The sequence below is a fragment of the Lampetra fluviatilis genome, chromosome 33 (assembly GCF_964198595.1).
Source record: "Lampetra fluviatilis chromosome 33, kcLamFluv1.1, whole genome shotgun sequence".
NCBI lineage: Eukaryota > Metazoa > Chordata > Hyperoartia > Petromyzontiformes > Petromyzontidae > Lampetra > Lampetra fluviatilis.
The window spans coordinates 6,921,739-6,937,226 of record NC_136307.1 but is presented as its reverse complement, the minus strand read 5'-3'; the positions used below and the strand labels follow the sequence as shown (position 1 = coordinate 6,937,226).

Here is a 15,488-nt window from a genome sequence, read left to right as displayed (position 1 = left end):
GTAACAGTTTGGCCAAAATATGCGATATGGATAGATTTGTTTTGATTATAAAACTATATATTAGGCAATGTTTTGGAACATGGTTTACATCATTTTTAAAGTGGTTATAAACAATGAGACATTCACAATTTTCCAAATGTTAATGTTGATGAAAATGTCAAAATATTTATCGTGGCATGTTACATTATAACAAATTGAGCAGACATGTAGAGTGCAACGTCGCATATCTGGCAATCTCACAGCCGCTTCAATGTTTATTTACTGTACTTTGTACAAAAGTTTCTGAACGAAATTGTAATTGCACCCTTCCCAATAAATATTACAGAGAACAACGAAACATCCAGCGTGTCTTTTGGCCCTGGTATTTTGGCAGAGGTGGGAGCACGCGCACTCTACCCCATCGCATGCGGTGAGCTGTCGATCGACTTGTAGTGAACCCATTTATACTGCTAGGTGGGCAGCGGCAGTGGGGGGGGGGATGGGTGGAGAAACGTGCATCGTCGTTTTAAATGCCGCATAGGGAGATTGAACTGGCGAGCTCTCGATTGCGAGTCCATTGTTGCTGACTGCTAAGCTTGACACCACAGGCATCTCAGTGTTAATGCCGTATTGATTTCTTCTCCGAACAAATGAAAGGGAAGAACTTACAAATGATCACATGCAATTGTATATATTTTTTTTTTATTTAACAGAAAATAACGTTAGATCTCTTGGCTCCATTCCTCATACCTGTACACAAATCCAGGATTTCGTTTTTTTAATTGTCCATCAGGAACTTGGTGTGTCGGTGAATATTGGCAAACGTGTAACAGTTTCTAATGGGGTGGAGGACAAGAGGCCTGTGACGGGACATGGAAGCCATTAGACGAGTCCGTCCTCCTCTGCACGTCACTCTCTTCAACTCTCTGGCTCGGCCTCCTCCTCGTCTTGCCTGATGACTGGAGAGCCTTCATGGGGGGGGGGGGTCGAGGACAGCGCGATGGTTACAATGACGTCATGATGATTTGACGTTGGCTGATGGACGCCCATCACCCTAAATGACCCAAATCTTGTCAGATCACGCAAGCTACGTAAATTGAGCTTGGACAGTGCTTGGACGGGTGACCATGCACACAGGTATTTATAGGGCTGCAGGACTACGTGGTGGGCAGTAGAGGGCAGCACAGTAAAATCCATTCTGTACACAGATGCTTCCACGTCGACCCTTTACCATAACAAACCCGCACTGACAATCATGGCGAAGCATGGTCAAATAGCCTCCACCACCCAAGCAGTGTGAGGAGGCCCTCGTCCAGGAATGGATTGATAAGGGGGGGTCTCACAATGTACGTTTATATTTTGTCAAATCCACCTACGAGGATGTGAGATGTGGCATTGCATGCGTGAGAGGTGCGGGGAAGTGCTCCGTGATGGCGGTGGTGCTTGGGGAAAGTGAACATGAGGGATGTAGTTGGTGAATGATGCGTGGGATGAGATAGGACCCTGTGTGGTGCAGTAGGACCACGGGTTTGAGCCGTGGTCCTACTGTAATGGTTGGCATGGGCCCTGGTGCAAGGAATTAAATGTGGCCCCCTGTCCAATTCCCCCCTTTAAGCCAGGTGCTTGAGCCACTCATCTGCTGGGGGCTGAGAAACCCAGGATGCATGTTTCTGGGGGTGGGTGAGCTGAGCCATGGGGCAGCAACCATCTCGGTTTGTGGCCCTGAAGCTGCGCTGAAAATTTCACATTCCACCAGCGAGGGCCAGTCTAACTGCTGAACGATCGCCGTTGACTTTTCACAAAGCGGTAGATATTTTACCAACCCCTTGAGGGATGATGGACCAAGTTCCTCACCGTCGAGTTTTTTGAGCCGAGGCAGGCGCCGAGTTGCCTCCTCCATCCAGTTCCCCTCGCCCGAGTGTTTATCCTCCAGGGGGTTGCCCACAAACACCAGGTCGGCCAGCGCAGGCAGGTCGGCCAGCCGCACAAACTCGCCTAGGCCACACCGACACCACCCAGTAAAACAACACGGCGATGTCACACCTAGGTTTTCACAGCCACTCGTATTTCAACCGCGGCCTTCCGGATTAGACTGCATATCACGTGTTTCTTCTCTCAAGCTTTCTCCCGCTTAACTCCTGCACGCATCTCCAGGAGTTGAAGTGGGTCGCCGGAGGTTTGAAAGAAGAAATTAGAAGAAATGCTCAACATGCAGCCTAACCCGGAAGGCCCAACTTGGAAAACACGTCGCATTGAGGTGGCCGGGTAGCTCAGAGGTCAGAGCATACTGCGGGTACCCGTGGGAACCCAAACTAATGCAGGACTCTGCACTGAGCTGACATTGACCATTAAAACATACGGACCACTTAACAGTGACAGGCATTCACAGTGCGTTCACGTGAACAGATATGCTAATTGTGTATTGGGATAAGGTGATAATAATTTATGAGACTGAATAAATTAAAGTGTTAATTTGGATTCTTCCTGTGCAGTGCTTTGAATTTATGTTTTCACAGTTTTCTTAATGAAATAAATGTTGTACCTATAAACTCACTTTGAGAGTTTTGTGGTTTATTGAATCCAGGTGATCACAATGTAATTTTATCCAGGCCTGTACCAAGGTTCCCAATCACCTGGGATGGCTTTGCACACCACTCACCTCTCATTCACTCTTCGCTCACCCCACCACTCACTTTTCGCTCACCCACCCACTCGCTCTCCATCCTCCCAAATTCACCCCGCTACTCACTCCACTCCTTGACAAGGTTGTTGGACATGTAGAGCACACGCAGCTTCTTCAGCACGTGGATGCCCTTCAGCTTTTCGATGTTGTTGTAGGAGATCCACAGCTCCTCCAGCGTATCACCCACAGCCTCCTGCCACCACAAATACAAAGATCCCCCATGTGGTCGTTAACCCCATTCCGAGACATCTCTAAGTTGCAGGGTGGGTCACATTCACCGCTGAATCACGAAACGCACAATCGGTTAGCATTAATATTATTTAGACAGGCATAGTACTGTTGTTGTAAAATACATTGCACTCACCGCAGAGAACCGTAGCGAAACGACCGCACGCTATAATAGCGTATGTGTACATCATCGGAATGGGAAAGGGTTAATAGACTTGGAGTAAGTGTTATTAGTGAGCACCTGGCAAGAGGATGGTGTAGCCAGCTATATGCCCGGCCACTTATGTCTCCTCGGTGCTGATGTATACATATATATACACTGATGTATACATATACACTGAACCAGGTCCTCATTTCAGGCTGTCCACCTAGCAGAGGCTCGGAACTGGTTCAGAACTCACTTTTGTAACTGTCGTTAGGCGTGGTCAGGAATAAAACTCCTGTTGCTGGGATTTCAATATGGTGGGCTAACAACTGCGACACCGCTCCCGACATCACAAAGACAAAGATCCCCCATATAGCCTTAACAGAATGGAGCAAGTGCTGTTCGCGAGCACCTATGAAGGCCGGGATGGTACACGAGGGGGTGGGTGGCCAACACCACGCTCGACACTCTTTGTCTCCCTAATGGTGATGTTTACACACCACACCAGGTACTCATTTGAGGCTAAGTTTATCTAGGAGAGGCCCAGTACCGGCTCAAATAATCGTCACTGATGTGGGCCGTGAGTGGAAATTAAACTCGGTTCACCGAGTTTCTAGTGCAGCGCGCTAACCGCTACAAACCGCTCCCCAGACGTGTGTGTGATCACAAACACATGTACACACACATACACTCGGTCAGAGAAAAGTGAAGCAGCAAAGATACATGTCTGCAATGCAAAGCCTTGGAAGTTGGGTTGGTGAATCACACAGAGATGGAATTGTGATGTGCAAGAGACACTCGTGCATCAGTAGGGCAATGGGGCGGTTAGCCATAGGTGGGAGTCCAGAAAGTGGGTTGCTGATTTATCTGCATGGAATTTTCCGTGTGATCTCCTCATGAAAATGGTTGTCTACGGGTACTCCCGTTTTTTTATGCGTGCAAAATATACTCGGACAGGAGCGTTTCCCAACATCTTGAAATAGGATCCTTCTGAAAAGGGATATTTGATACTCGATGAGACTTTTCTCTATAAATTACCCTTATTAGTACTTATCAATATTATAATAAACTGGAAATATATATTTGGATATAAGTTCAAAGCTTATGACCAAATCACCTGGATTGTGCCCAATCTCGTCAGATCTCAGAAGCTAAGCAGTTTGGGCATGGATTGTGCTTGGATGGGTGACCACAATCCATGCTAGGTTGTCATAGGCATATGTGAGGTGGCATATGCGAGGTGGCAAAGAGGCAGTTCAGCAAAATCTACTGTTGCACTGTGCTTTGATTCTTCTACGTCTATGCTCCCCACTTCCACTAATCCGCACTGACCAGCATGGTGAACTACAGTATTGCCTCGTTAATCACGAACTTGCTATCCGCGATCTTGGCTATCCGCAAATCGCATCTGGAACTCTACACGACTGCATCCAGAGAGAGCGAGAGAAAGAAAGAAAGTGATGAGAGAGAATGTGATGTGGGAAAGTGATGAGTTAAAGTGATGAGGTGAAGTTCATTTTTGTAAGTTTCCTGTTATGATCATTTACATATATTTAATTGCTTATTTACGTATTTATTTAAATAGGTCAATATCATTATCCGCAAAATTTTCTATTCAAGAGCATCTCTGAAACGTATCCTCATCTGTGAAAAGATCTTCATAGATCATCGGATTCTTCCAGTATAAGTAAAAAATATTCGGAATAACGAGGGAATACTGTATCGTTAAAATGACCCCCACAATCTGCAAGGTATGGGGAGGCCTTCATCCAGATGTAGATTGTACATTAATCATTTTATATACGTTTTATATAATGCCACACCATTTCACGTGTTTTGGTTCTAACCAGGAAATGTTGTGTCAGTCGTGACGACTCACCAGACCACTGAGGTTTTTGATGTTGTTACGTCCAAGTGACAAAATCTTGATGAATTCTGCAAGTGGCGATAAAAAACAAAAATAAGAGAGGCCACCATTACACGGCGCCTCACATTTAAAGGCCCAAACACACCAAGGTGTGTCACAATGCCCGACGTGCACACCACACAGCACGATTCACGCTCTGTTAAAACACTAATCGCGCAAATGAGTCCCAATAACGCATTCAAGACAAAAACAGGCACCCAGCTCACAAATCAGTGTTCAAGATAATACACTTTAAAATAAAAACAAAAAAAGACGCGTTTTGCTAAAAAGAGACATTTAAAGGCCAGACTAAAAACCAGACTGCTTCACAACGAGCTCAATCCCAAAAGCAATCTGAAATCTCGTTGCGAGCACACAGCTCTTAGTAAATCAGCAGAACAAAAATCGGTCTCTTACTGAGTCCATTGAGATTGGCAATCTTCTCGATGCAATTTGTGGACAAGGACAGCTTCCTGTGTGACAGAGGAGAGAGAAAAAAAACAGGGATACTGCACCAAAACAAGGATGAGTTGTTTTTGCCAAGATTAAAAAGGAACTCTCTAACCTCGAAACCTTGATACAAATTCATCAATTACAGTGCTTGCCGACAAAGGCTGAGCAGATATGGCCACGTGTGCTTCCATGCGTGCACAAACATCCACATGCGCGCAAACACGTACACAAGCGCACAAACACACGCCCACACACCGCCCCATACTCGCACAAACACACGTCCACGTACCACCGTGAAAAAAAACACAACTCCAAAAATACCCAAGGTAAATAAATGGCAAGCAACCAGGACACGTAGACCCTTTCAAGTCGAACCACATTTAAAAAATATACCTCCATGCAATCTAACTGCATGTAAAACATAATTTCAGTGCATGGAATGTGTATGATTGCAAATGCATGTGTTAGAATAATTAAAATGTTCTCTTGGTCACATCTTTGTTTGTCTTCATGAACATATTATTTTTTTCCCGAGATTTTATTTTCTACTGTACAATGATGGAGTGACACATAAAATGGAACACTTCTGAGAGCACCTTCTCCGAGGAGAGATGGAGTGATGAAGTCAGCTCATATGCAGATGCTAGATAATTACATTGAAGGATCGTGAGAGATGACCAGGGCTTCTGTCATGTAGTGATTTGACTATGGCTGACAATGATGGCATTGTTTTGCACCCCAGGCTTTTCTTTGCAAAAAAATACCTTAGTCACTCAAAGGGCTCTCACCGAGTTTAGACGTTCACAGCTCTCAATCTCATCTTGAGAAAATGTTGGATTTAAATCGTTTTGCTGATTCACCACAATTGTTGCCAATCAGGGACATTGTCAAATTTTTACATAAAACATCTGACAAAGGCAAACAGTCGTCACAATGGGAATCTGGGCCTATGTGTATAACATGACATTTTTCACAGTGGTAGGATTGTATCCAAGCAATCAGATTTCACAGGGTGAGCTTTAACATGAAGTCAAATTCCATGTATTTAAGTGTAACATGGTACCTGGTTCTACAAACCTAGGTTTATCTTTAAATAGGTAACCCAGTGCAGTGGTTAGCACATTGCATAATTAACCTGGTGACCTGAATTAGTCGTGAGTGACATCTGAACCAGTTCTGGGCCCCCACATTCACGAACCTGTACTGACTGGCATGGTGAAGTATGGTCACATCATCCCCAAACACCACCACAGCATGGGGAGGCCGTTATATAGCAGTGAGTTGATAAAGGGCTGCACGCTATTTACATCAATGTAGCTTTAACGTGGACTATGATTTCACATAATTATGTTTAATATGGAAGTGAATTCCATATTAAACATAATATGGAAGTGAATTCCATATTAAACATAATATGGAAGTGAATTCCATATTAAACATAACTGCATTGATTTAGATGCACTGGGTTTAACAGTGCATCTAAATCAGATATAGACTGAGGTTTGAAGTAAGACCTTGATTCTATACTGCTGGATTTAGAGCATGGCATCTGGTCCTCCAGTATCATGTCTATTTATGCTGCCCTATATTGCGCCATGACTGTAACTTCAAATAAACAGAAGCAACAGGAGCAGCAGTACAACTGTACCAACAATAATTGATGGTGATAATATAAACATGCACGTACGTTGCCACGCGCACGCTTTGCACGACGCCACTGTAACGTCTACCGGAGCTGTCATCCCGTCCCCCCAGGGAGCTGGGAACTGGGCGAGGGTCTCGGCTTCGACAGCAGCGCAATTAGGGGCGCAAACGACGAGCGGGAACGGGGGGCGGACACGACACGCACTCGCAGTTGGCGAGCAGCGACAGGGATGCGTCCATCTTCTCGATGGGTGGGTATTGCGCGTACAGCTTCACGATCTTCGCCTCACCCGCCTTCTCGCCTGCCTTCTCCTCCTGGAGACACAGAGAGAGAGTAAAAAAAATTACGATCGTATGCACGGCTCAATTCATCACTCAATATTTTGCGGATTGCTGGCACGTGGCTCGTAAGTCGCAGGTAGACCGAATGCGGTGTGCTGGCGGCGAAAATATGTTCCATGTCCTGATTGTATAGGCACACCTCATACATTCGCACATCTCTCTTTCGATTTCACATTAATCTGCACAAGGGCAGGTGCATGGCTCGCGTTCTCTCCATCACATCCAATCTCGGCACCCTCCCTCTTCACCTGGCAACAGCACTCTGCACATTCTGGTGACGTAGTGTGGCCGGCATGGGTCCTGGCGCAGGGGATGAAATGGGGCCCCCTGTCAAATTCCTCTTACCCCCCCCTCTTTACAGCACGGCACCTGGGCCCCTCTGGCCTGTGGACCACTTTCTGCTGTCTTGATGGCTATGCCACGACTGGAGTATTCGAGTGTTCTTGAGCCAGAAGTGGAAATATTATTTAGAGGGGGGTTTCCCATTTCTGTCCTCAGCGGTGTTTTTTTTTAGATGAAACATCACAAGATGCCATTTAACTTCACACCCAGGACAAATTAGCACATTAACTGTTCACAAATTCAATTACTGTACACTAAAGTCTTCACAAAATGTGTTATGCACTGTCGTGATGGATTGTAGCTCATTAAATTATAAATAAACAAAGGGTTTGTTTCCATAATGTACACATTTTATTAAATATAATATTTGGTTCACCAGTCTGCTGGCCATTTTAGACGACTCTGGAGTTTACCTTCTTGAACAAACGTAGACGAACATTGGTTTACAAGGTTCACAGGTATATATCAGACATTTATTTAAAATCAAGGGTGTATGCCCATTGTCCCCAGATTCATAGCGCAGTGCATTAACCACCGCACCTCCCCGTATATTATATACACGTGTAGAAATCTAAAATGATTTAGTATCTGTCGATACATACCCTCCGCAATTTGCGCGTCTCTCATATTTACAATGAAATGAAGGTTTTGTTTTTGTGAAGTACATTCATCATTAGTGTTGCCCGATTATAATTTATTTTAAGTTACAGTCATAACGTCGTTTGTCTATACTCTATACCCACGCAATGAGTCTTAAAGCCTCCCGAAAAAACAAGTTTCAACTCTTCTTAAAAGGGGTCATCTCTCTACTGTTCACAAAGGTGGCATGGCTGCATATAGAAGACATTTGTCCATATTAGAGAACTAAGATGTAAAGAACTAAGATGATGAAATGAATGCCAGACAGAATGTATGATTTTGGTCATGTTACAAAATGTTAACTATTTCGTGTTTTTATTCCCAAACACAAGCGAATTATAGGACAAGTGGTTCCACCAATATTTTAATCAAACCTTTGTTGTTTTCAGGGGCTGGCAAGTGATTTTTTTAAACGAATTAATGAATTGTCATTTAGGGGCTCAGGAACCCATTACTGTGTTTATTTATACATTAACGTCGTGTTACCAACTTATCCAGAATGTCAAATAACGTATCTGCTTTTATTGGAATTACACAGTGTTCTTCTCATTTACAATTCCAATATTACTGGTGCGGATTCCACATTCCTATTACAAGGTCCTGGGTGTCCTTAATTAAACGGTAACCACAAACATCACTTCATTGGAAGGGGGGAGGGGAACACAGGCTGAGGAATTTAAGTACTGTACCCTATAAACATCCTGACATCCCTGTTAATGTTATGGACGACAAAAGTCAATGCGGATGATGCTGATGATGCGGGAATGGTGCCTTTGATGTCCAATCAATTGGGCCATAACTCCTGGCAAATTGCTGCACAATTACTCAGTATGTAATGATGCATCGATTAATTGATTAAAACTAAACATGGCAAGAAAACAATGATATATCGTACGTTATAAGATCCACAATTTTCGTAAACTCCGTTTTCAAAATATCATCATATCGTGATTATCGTTGCTTGTTAAAAATTTCTTAAATATTAAACTTATTGTGAACTAACAATGATTAACAGTCACAACAACTCTTATTTAAAGAGTTTAAAAAAGAAGATAGCTAATACTCACGAAACATGTGCCTTATAAACGTTTTCTGACGTCATGAACTGCATGATGGTTATGTGATGTAAGCACACACGTGGTTCATTTGCTTAATTAGTTCTTGTGTAACTGACAATACATGCATTATAAACGTAAATGCTCTTCGAATTGATTATAATTTGCTGATAATGTTGGAATTGGTTGACGTGAAATGTGTAATCACTCTGGGGCCCGACATTCACCACAATGCAAAAATAACCCCGAATCGATAATTATTTGATCGAATTGTGACAATTAAAATAAAAGTTGAAAAGCGAAGAGGGCGGGGAGGGGGAGTAAATACAAAGATTCCCCGTATAGATTTAACAGACGTTTGGGGCAAGTACTATTCTTGAGCATCTATTAATCAATACATTCCTAATAATTCACATATAAAAAAAAGGAATCATTCGGTGTGTGTTAATGCGTACCCATTTCGCTATTGCTTCTTTTATCGAGGTTGCCTTTGCCTGTAAATAAACACAAATACACAAAACCATCCGTTTGTTTAGGCACATATTGAAGTGAAGAGTGTTTCAGAGTCTGGGGGTCCCAGGTCCCCCCCCCCCTCCTAGTGAACAGTCGTGGTTGGGCCCACCACCTGTATACATTCTTATAGTCGAGTAAACAATAAACAGTTGGTGCAATCTTCTTGGTTCTTTCGGTAAAGTCACGTAGATTCTACGTGACTTTACCGAAAGAACCAAGAAGATGAATCCCTGCAGTCACGAAAGCTTTAAATCGAAAGTTGGTGCAATATTTAACACCAGTGGTGGGAATTCACCCTGAATCATTTACATCATATGTGCACGATTGTTGGGGCTTGGACAAAAATCTAAACTTAGTGCATTGAAATCTCCAGCAGAATGCATGATAGACAAAAGCAGGTCCCATATTTACTCCTATTACTCAGCGTTTAACATCAGTGGCCAAGACTGCCTTGCGTATTGAGCCAGAGGGCCGCCGTCCACGCGGGCGTCCGAAGAAGCGATGGATGGACCGAATAAAGGAAGACATGAAGACGGTCAACGCATCCCCTGAAGATGCCCTGGACCGAGCCAAATGGAGAAGACAATGCCGAAAAGTGGACCCTGCGCCACAGCGGGAACAACGCTAGGAAGAAGAAGACTCAGCGTTTAACATTTGCTTAGGGTCTGTTTAACATTGACCGTGTCGTGCCCCTCCCGTGCGTTTCTGCATTGCGTTGCTAGTCGCCCTACCGCCCCCCCACCTCACCCTGTGTGCCCCCCATTCAGAGGTAACTACTCGGGATGGATGAGGTGGTGAGGGTGAGGGGGGGGGTGCAAACAGATTCAAGGTCAAGAATGTCTTTGATGCCATCCTCACCCTCGGTTCGCTTCTGAAAAATAAGTGAATGTCTCAGTGGGCTTGGTAAGATTAAAAAAAAAGTTTATGATAATTGTTTTTTACCCTTCTATCTGGCAACAAAACTGACACCTTTTTTTTACAAGGAGTCATGTTTGCAGGTATTGTGGTCTATGCAAACATGACTCCTTGTAAAAAAAGGTGTCAGTTTTGTTGCCAGATAGAAGGGTAAAAAACCAATTATCATATTTTTTACTGGCAAATGAGGTTCCAATGGTGTAAAAAAACTTTAGTTGTATACATATATTTTTAAGTGATGTGTTTATATGTTTTATACTGTGTACTCCTGTAGTGTTTTTGTATCATGATTGTTTTTTTACCCTTTTATCTGGCAACAAAACTGACACCTTTTTTACAAGGAGTCATGTTTGCATAGATCACAATATCTGCAGTCGGAATGCAAACAAAAACACACAACTCTGATAATGTATGCACTGTCCTTGAAATTGATTGGTCCACACCCGAGACAGCTTTTCTTAGAGCCTAGTCTCACATGGTGTTGGACCAGATGACGCCAAAAGGCGCACTCATGACTCCTTGTAAAAAAGGTGTCAGTTTTGTTGCCAGATAAAATGGTAAAAACACAATCATCATATTTTACTACTGGCAAAGGAGGTTCCAATGGTGTTTTTGTATCATTTGTTGTTGTCACGTTCTGACCCGCCCCTACTGGAAATCTGTGAAAAAAAGAGCTTTATAGTTAATCTAATTCGTCCAGTATCAATCAATATTTGCCATCACCCGGCGGTAGTGGGTATGCACGCCCGTAACCCAGCACTGTGGATGTGGCGAGGCTTGGAGGATCGGAACAAACTGCTCGAATGTCGCGCGGGACACTCCCTTGCAGTGATCATCCACGTGTCATACCCCTGGCTTGCCAGCAGAATGCACAACAGCAAAGTGTGAACTTGATTGCGTCTATAATAGAGGGGGTTTTTTTTTGGTTAGATCGCGTTAAGTATAAACGTGTCGTAACCCTCCACCACCCGACACAGGAAACAAAACGCGGCAATTAGTTTCAGGCTGTGTCGGGTGGTGGAGGGATACGACACATTTAGACTAATGCGATCTCACCCTAAAACCTTTATTATGAGCATGAACTTTATACAACTGATCAACAGATAGGGTATTTAAAAAAATCGATTCCTTCTGCCAGATCCTACAGCATTTGCAACAGGTGACATTTTCCCTTACCTCCAAGGTGTGCTCTCAGAAGCAGAATATTTATTTATACTGGAGGAATCCGATTAGCTATAAAGCTATTTTTTTACAGATGTCCAGTAGGGGCGAGTCAGACCGTTACAACACTGAACAATAAAAAAAACGAAAGGAGTGCAAAGTATAACAAAGGTAATCAAACCAAAAACCGCCACTTTTTTCAAAATATTCTTGCTGTGGATTTCACACGTGATGATGATTGCTTGTGTTGCAGTCGAAACGTCGTGAGAATTGAATTGTTTGATATTTTCATTAATTAATTATTTCCCACTTAAAAATATACACATACAATGAAACAATTTACAAAATATATATATGTAAAAATATATAGAATAAAATTTATAATATAAAATAAAACTATTTTGTATTAAATCTCACCCACACGCGTGGAGTTGTAGTGTTCGGATGTGAGTGTCCCTTAAACAAAAGTAAGCCCCCACTTTTTCTTACTGCCCACATAGAACCAAAAAGCCGTAAATAGTTTGCGAGCACCTCTTAAGGTCCGTACGGCTGCCACAGCAATAGTTACTTAAGCATTAAGTGGGGCCACGTCACCAAAGACAAAGATCCCCCGTGTAGCCTTCATAGACTGTTGGGGCAAGTGCTGTTAGCGAGCACCTATAAAGGGCCGCCACGGCACACGAGGGGGGTGGTGGGGTGGCCAGCACCACACACGGCCGCCTTTGTCTCCCCCAGCGGCGATATTTACACAATTACTACACTACCGCTCCCCATGTCACCGCACACACAGCCAAAGACGATCTTTGTCACCATCCCCAGTTCATAAACCCACTCTGACCCCACTGCTCAGAGCTGTATCAGTGCCGGATTATATCCCAGTAGCACAAGTAGCTACTACATATGCTGTGGACCCCACACTTTCAAGGGCCCCACGCTATATGTTTTCAAGCTGTCAATTCCGATTCAGTGATTCTGCACTTGCTCTATTACTATAGTACTATACCGCCTTTAACTTTTATGAACGACCGGGTGTTTAAGTTGTGCGATTTGTCGTATTATCTGGCTGTAGAGCAAATGAAAACATACAATTACTTTACTATGCAAGTAAAAAAAATTGTGTTTTAATATTTTTATTTATTTAGGGCCCCTTTATAACATATGCTACAGGCCCCGCACTAGCTTAATCGGGCACTGTACTGTACTCACTTTTGGCGGAGTCGACTTAGCGGAGGTCCAGACGGGTTAATTTTAGCCCCTTCGAAGATTCACTGCTGGCTGAGGGGTCGTGAGGGTTTATTTGACCATACTTCACCACTCTGGTTACCGAACTTATCCACTGACAGAAGAGTGTTAATCCCCACTCAGCCCTGAGCCGGCGGTGTGCCAACTCCACATTCTGACGGAGGTGCAAATAAATCCACGGCGCAACTACAGCTGACTTCCAACAAAATTATACCATATTTTAGCGGCCCGCAACAGATTAATGGCTGGGTCACCGCCTCCTACCACTGCTAGGCCACTGCTAAGAGCACCCTCACAAACGCACGTGTTAAACCACAAGTGTGCTCGATGTGTGAGCAATCACGATCATTGCACACAACAACAACAAGCGAAGTTTCTGAACACAGGCCTGAAGGCCCCAGACACGTGTCAAGCGCCCAGCAACAAACACCATTAACATTGTCAACAACTAAAACGTGTCTCGAATTGAGTCAGTTTATCGCATAAGCGAGCTTGTTTGTTGTGGAGGCGGGTTGTGAGTGTGATTTTTTTTTGCTTTTTACAATATAAACAATTCCTTAAATTGTTGCTGGGTTTTTATTTTATGTACAGTGTTCACCTTTAGCCCTCTCTTTAGCAAAAATGTACAAAATAACGCGAGCGCCGGGCCGCGTTGCACTCACCATGGCGTGGCGCTTTAACCATCGTCGCTAGGCAACGCAACAACACAGGCGCCTGGTCGTCAAGGCAACGGGACAGCATCGACTAACGATGGGGGGGGGGGGTCACGTGCTCGTGTTTGATTGTCACAGAAGGAGGGGGGGGGGGTCACGTGCTAGTGTTTGATTGTCACAGAAGGAGGGGGGAGGGTCACGTGCTCGTGTTTGATTGTCACAGAAGGAGGGGGGAGGGTCACGTGCTCGTGTTTGATTGTCACAGAAGGAGGGGGGGGGTCACGTGCTCGTGTTTGATTGTCACAGGAGGAAGGGGGGGGGGGTCACGTGCTCGTGTTTGATTGTCACAGAAGGAGGGGGGGGGTCATGTGCTCGTGTTTGATTGTCACAGAAGGAGGGGGGGGGGGCACGTGCTCGTGTTTGATTGTCACAGAAGGAGGGGGGGGGCACGTGCTCGTGTTTGATTGTCACAGAAGGAAGGGGGGGGTCACGTGCTCGTGTTTTATTGTCACAGAAGGAGGGGGGAGGGTCACGTGCTCGTGTTTGATTGTCACAGAAGGAGGGGGGGGGGTCACGTGCTCGTGTTTGATTGTCACAGAAGGAGGGGGGAGGGTCACGTGCTCGTGTTTGATTGTCACAGAAGGAGGGGGGGGGGGGTCACGTGCTCGTGTTTGATTGTTACAGAAGGAGGGGGGTGCACGTGCTCGTGTTTGATTGTCACAGAAGGAAGGGGGGGGGGGGGACGTGCTCGTGTTTGATTGTCACAGGAGGGGGGGGGGGGGTCACGTGCTCGTGTTTGATTGTCACAGAAGGAAGAGAGGGGGGACACCACGTGCTCGTTTTGATTGTCAAAGAAGGAAGGGGGGGGGGCTCCACGTGCTCGTTTTTTATTGTCATAGAACGAAGGGGGGGGGGGGCTCCTCCTTCAGCTCTCTTCTCATCTTCCAGAAGATCCCGCGTGGGTGCTGCGATTTTTTGTGTACGGGGAGTAATATAATAATAGGTTTTTTTACCATTTTTTCTGGCAACAAAACTGACACCTTTTTTGTGTGTTTTGTTGCCAGAAAAAGGGTAAAAAACTATTATTATATTTTGCTACTGGCAAAGGAGGCCTCATGATACTGGGAGTATGTTACTGTACGGTAACATTTATGTACGTGCCGTGATTACTGCGGGCATCTGTGAAAAAGAGCTTTGTGACTCATCGGATTCCTTCAGTCGAAATTAATATTCAGATTCTGGTTCCAAGAGTCAATGGAGCGCAGCGCCAGACCACTGCTCCACTCGTCCGTCCCATCAGCTGTTACACGACTTTAGCGGTGCCAATTGTTGTTGTGGTGGCTAAATCATGTTCCCGTCTTTGGCTTCCGTTCTGTAACAGTCTCGCTCATTGGCGATTCTTCTAGCCATGATGTGTCCTAATCAAGCCCACTCACTTTTATTGACAGTCAATATGATACCTATAATTTGTGTTTGTTCCTTCATGCACATGTTTTGCTTTTCACGCTTTTTTCCATACGGTACTTTTTTACGTCTCTTGTTACATTTGTTTTGTCAGTGTCCATGTTTCTGAAACTTTTGTCAGCGC

General features: G+C 44.5%; 1 protein-coding gene across 3 annotated transcripts; it reads right to left on the bottom strand.

The window, feature by feature from the left end:
- Positions 1–293: 293 nt before the first annotated feature.
- On the bottom strand, positions 294–13,936 carry DNAL1 (dynein axonemal light chain 1). Of its 3 annotated transcripts, none has more exons than XM_078872214.1 (8): positions 13,910–13,936; positions 9,872–9,910; positions 7,244–7,353; positions 5,359–5,414; positions 4,915–4,970; positions 2,729–2,855; positions 1,834–1,974; positions 294–947 (listed from the first exon to the last, which is right to left on the bottom strand). In XM_078872214.1, the coding sequence occupies exons 1-8, from the start codon at positions 13,910–13,912 to the stop codon at positions 898–900; spliced, it is 582 nt and encodes a 193-aa protein (XP_078728340.1). In that variant the 5' UTR covers positions 13,913–13,936; the 3' UTR covers positions 294–897. The 3 variants fall into 3 exon arrangements, with proteins under 3 accessions (XP_078728340.1, XP_078728342.1, XP_078728341.1); XM_078872216.1 differs by lacking the exon at positions 13,910–13,936 and adding an exon at positions 13,212–13,478; XM_078872215.1 differs by lacking the exons at positions 9,872–9,910; positions 13,910–13,936 and adding an exon at positions 7,520–7,646.
- Between the last annotated feature and the right edge of the window lie 1,552 nt (positions 13,937–15,488).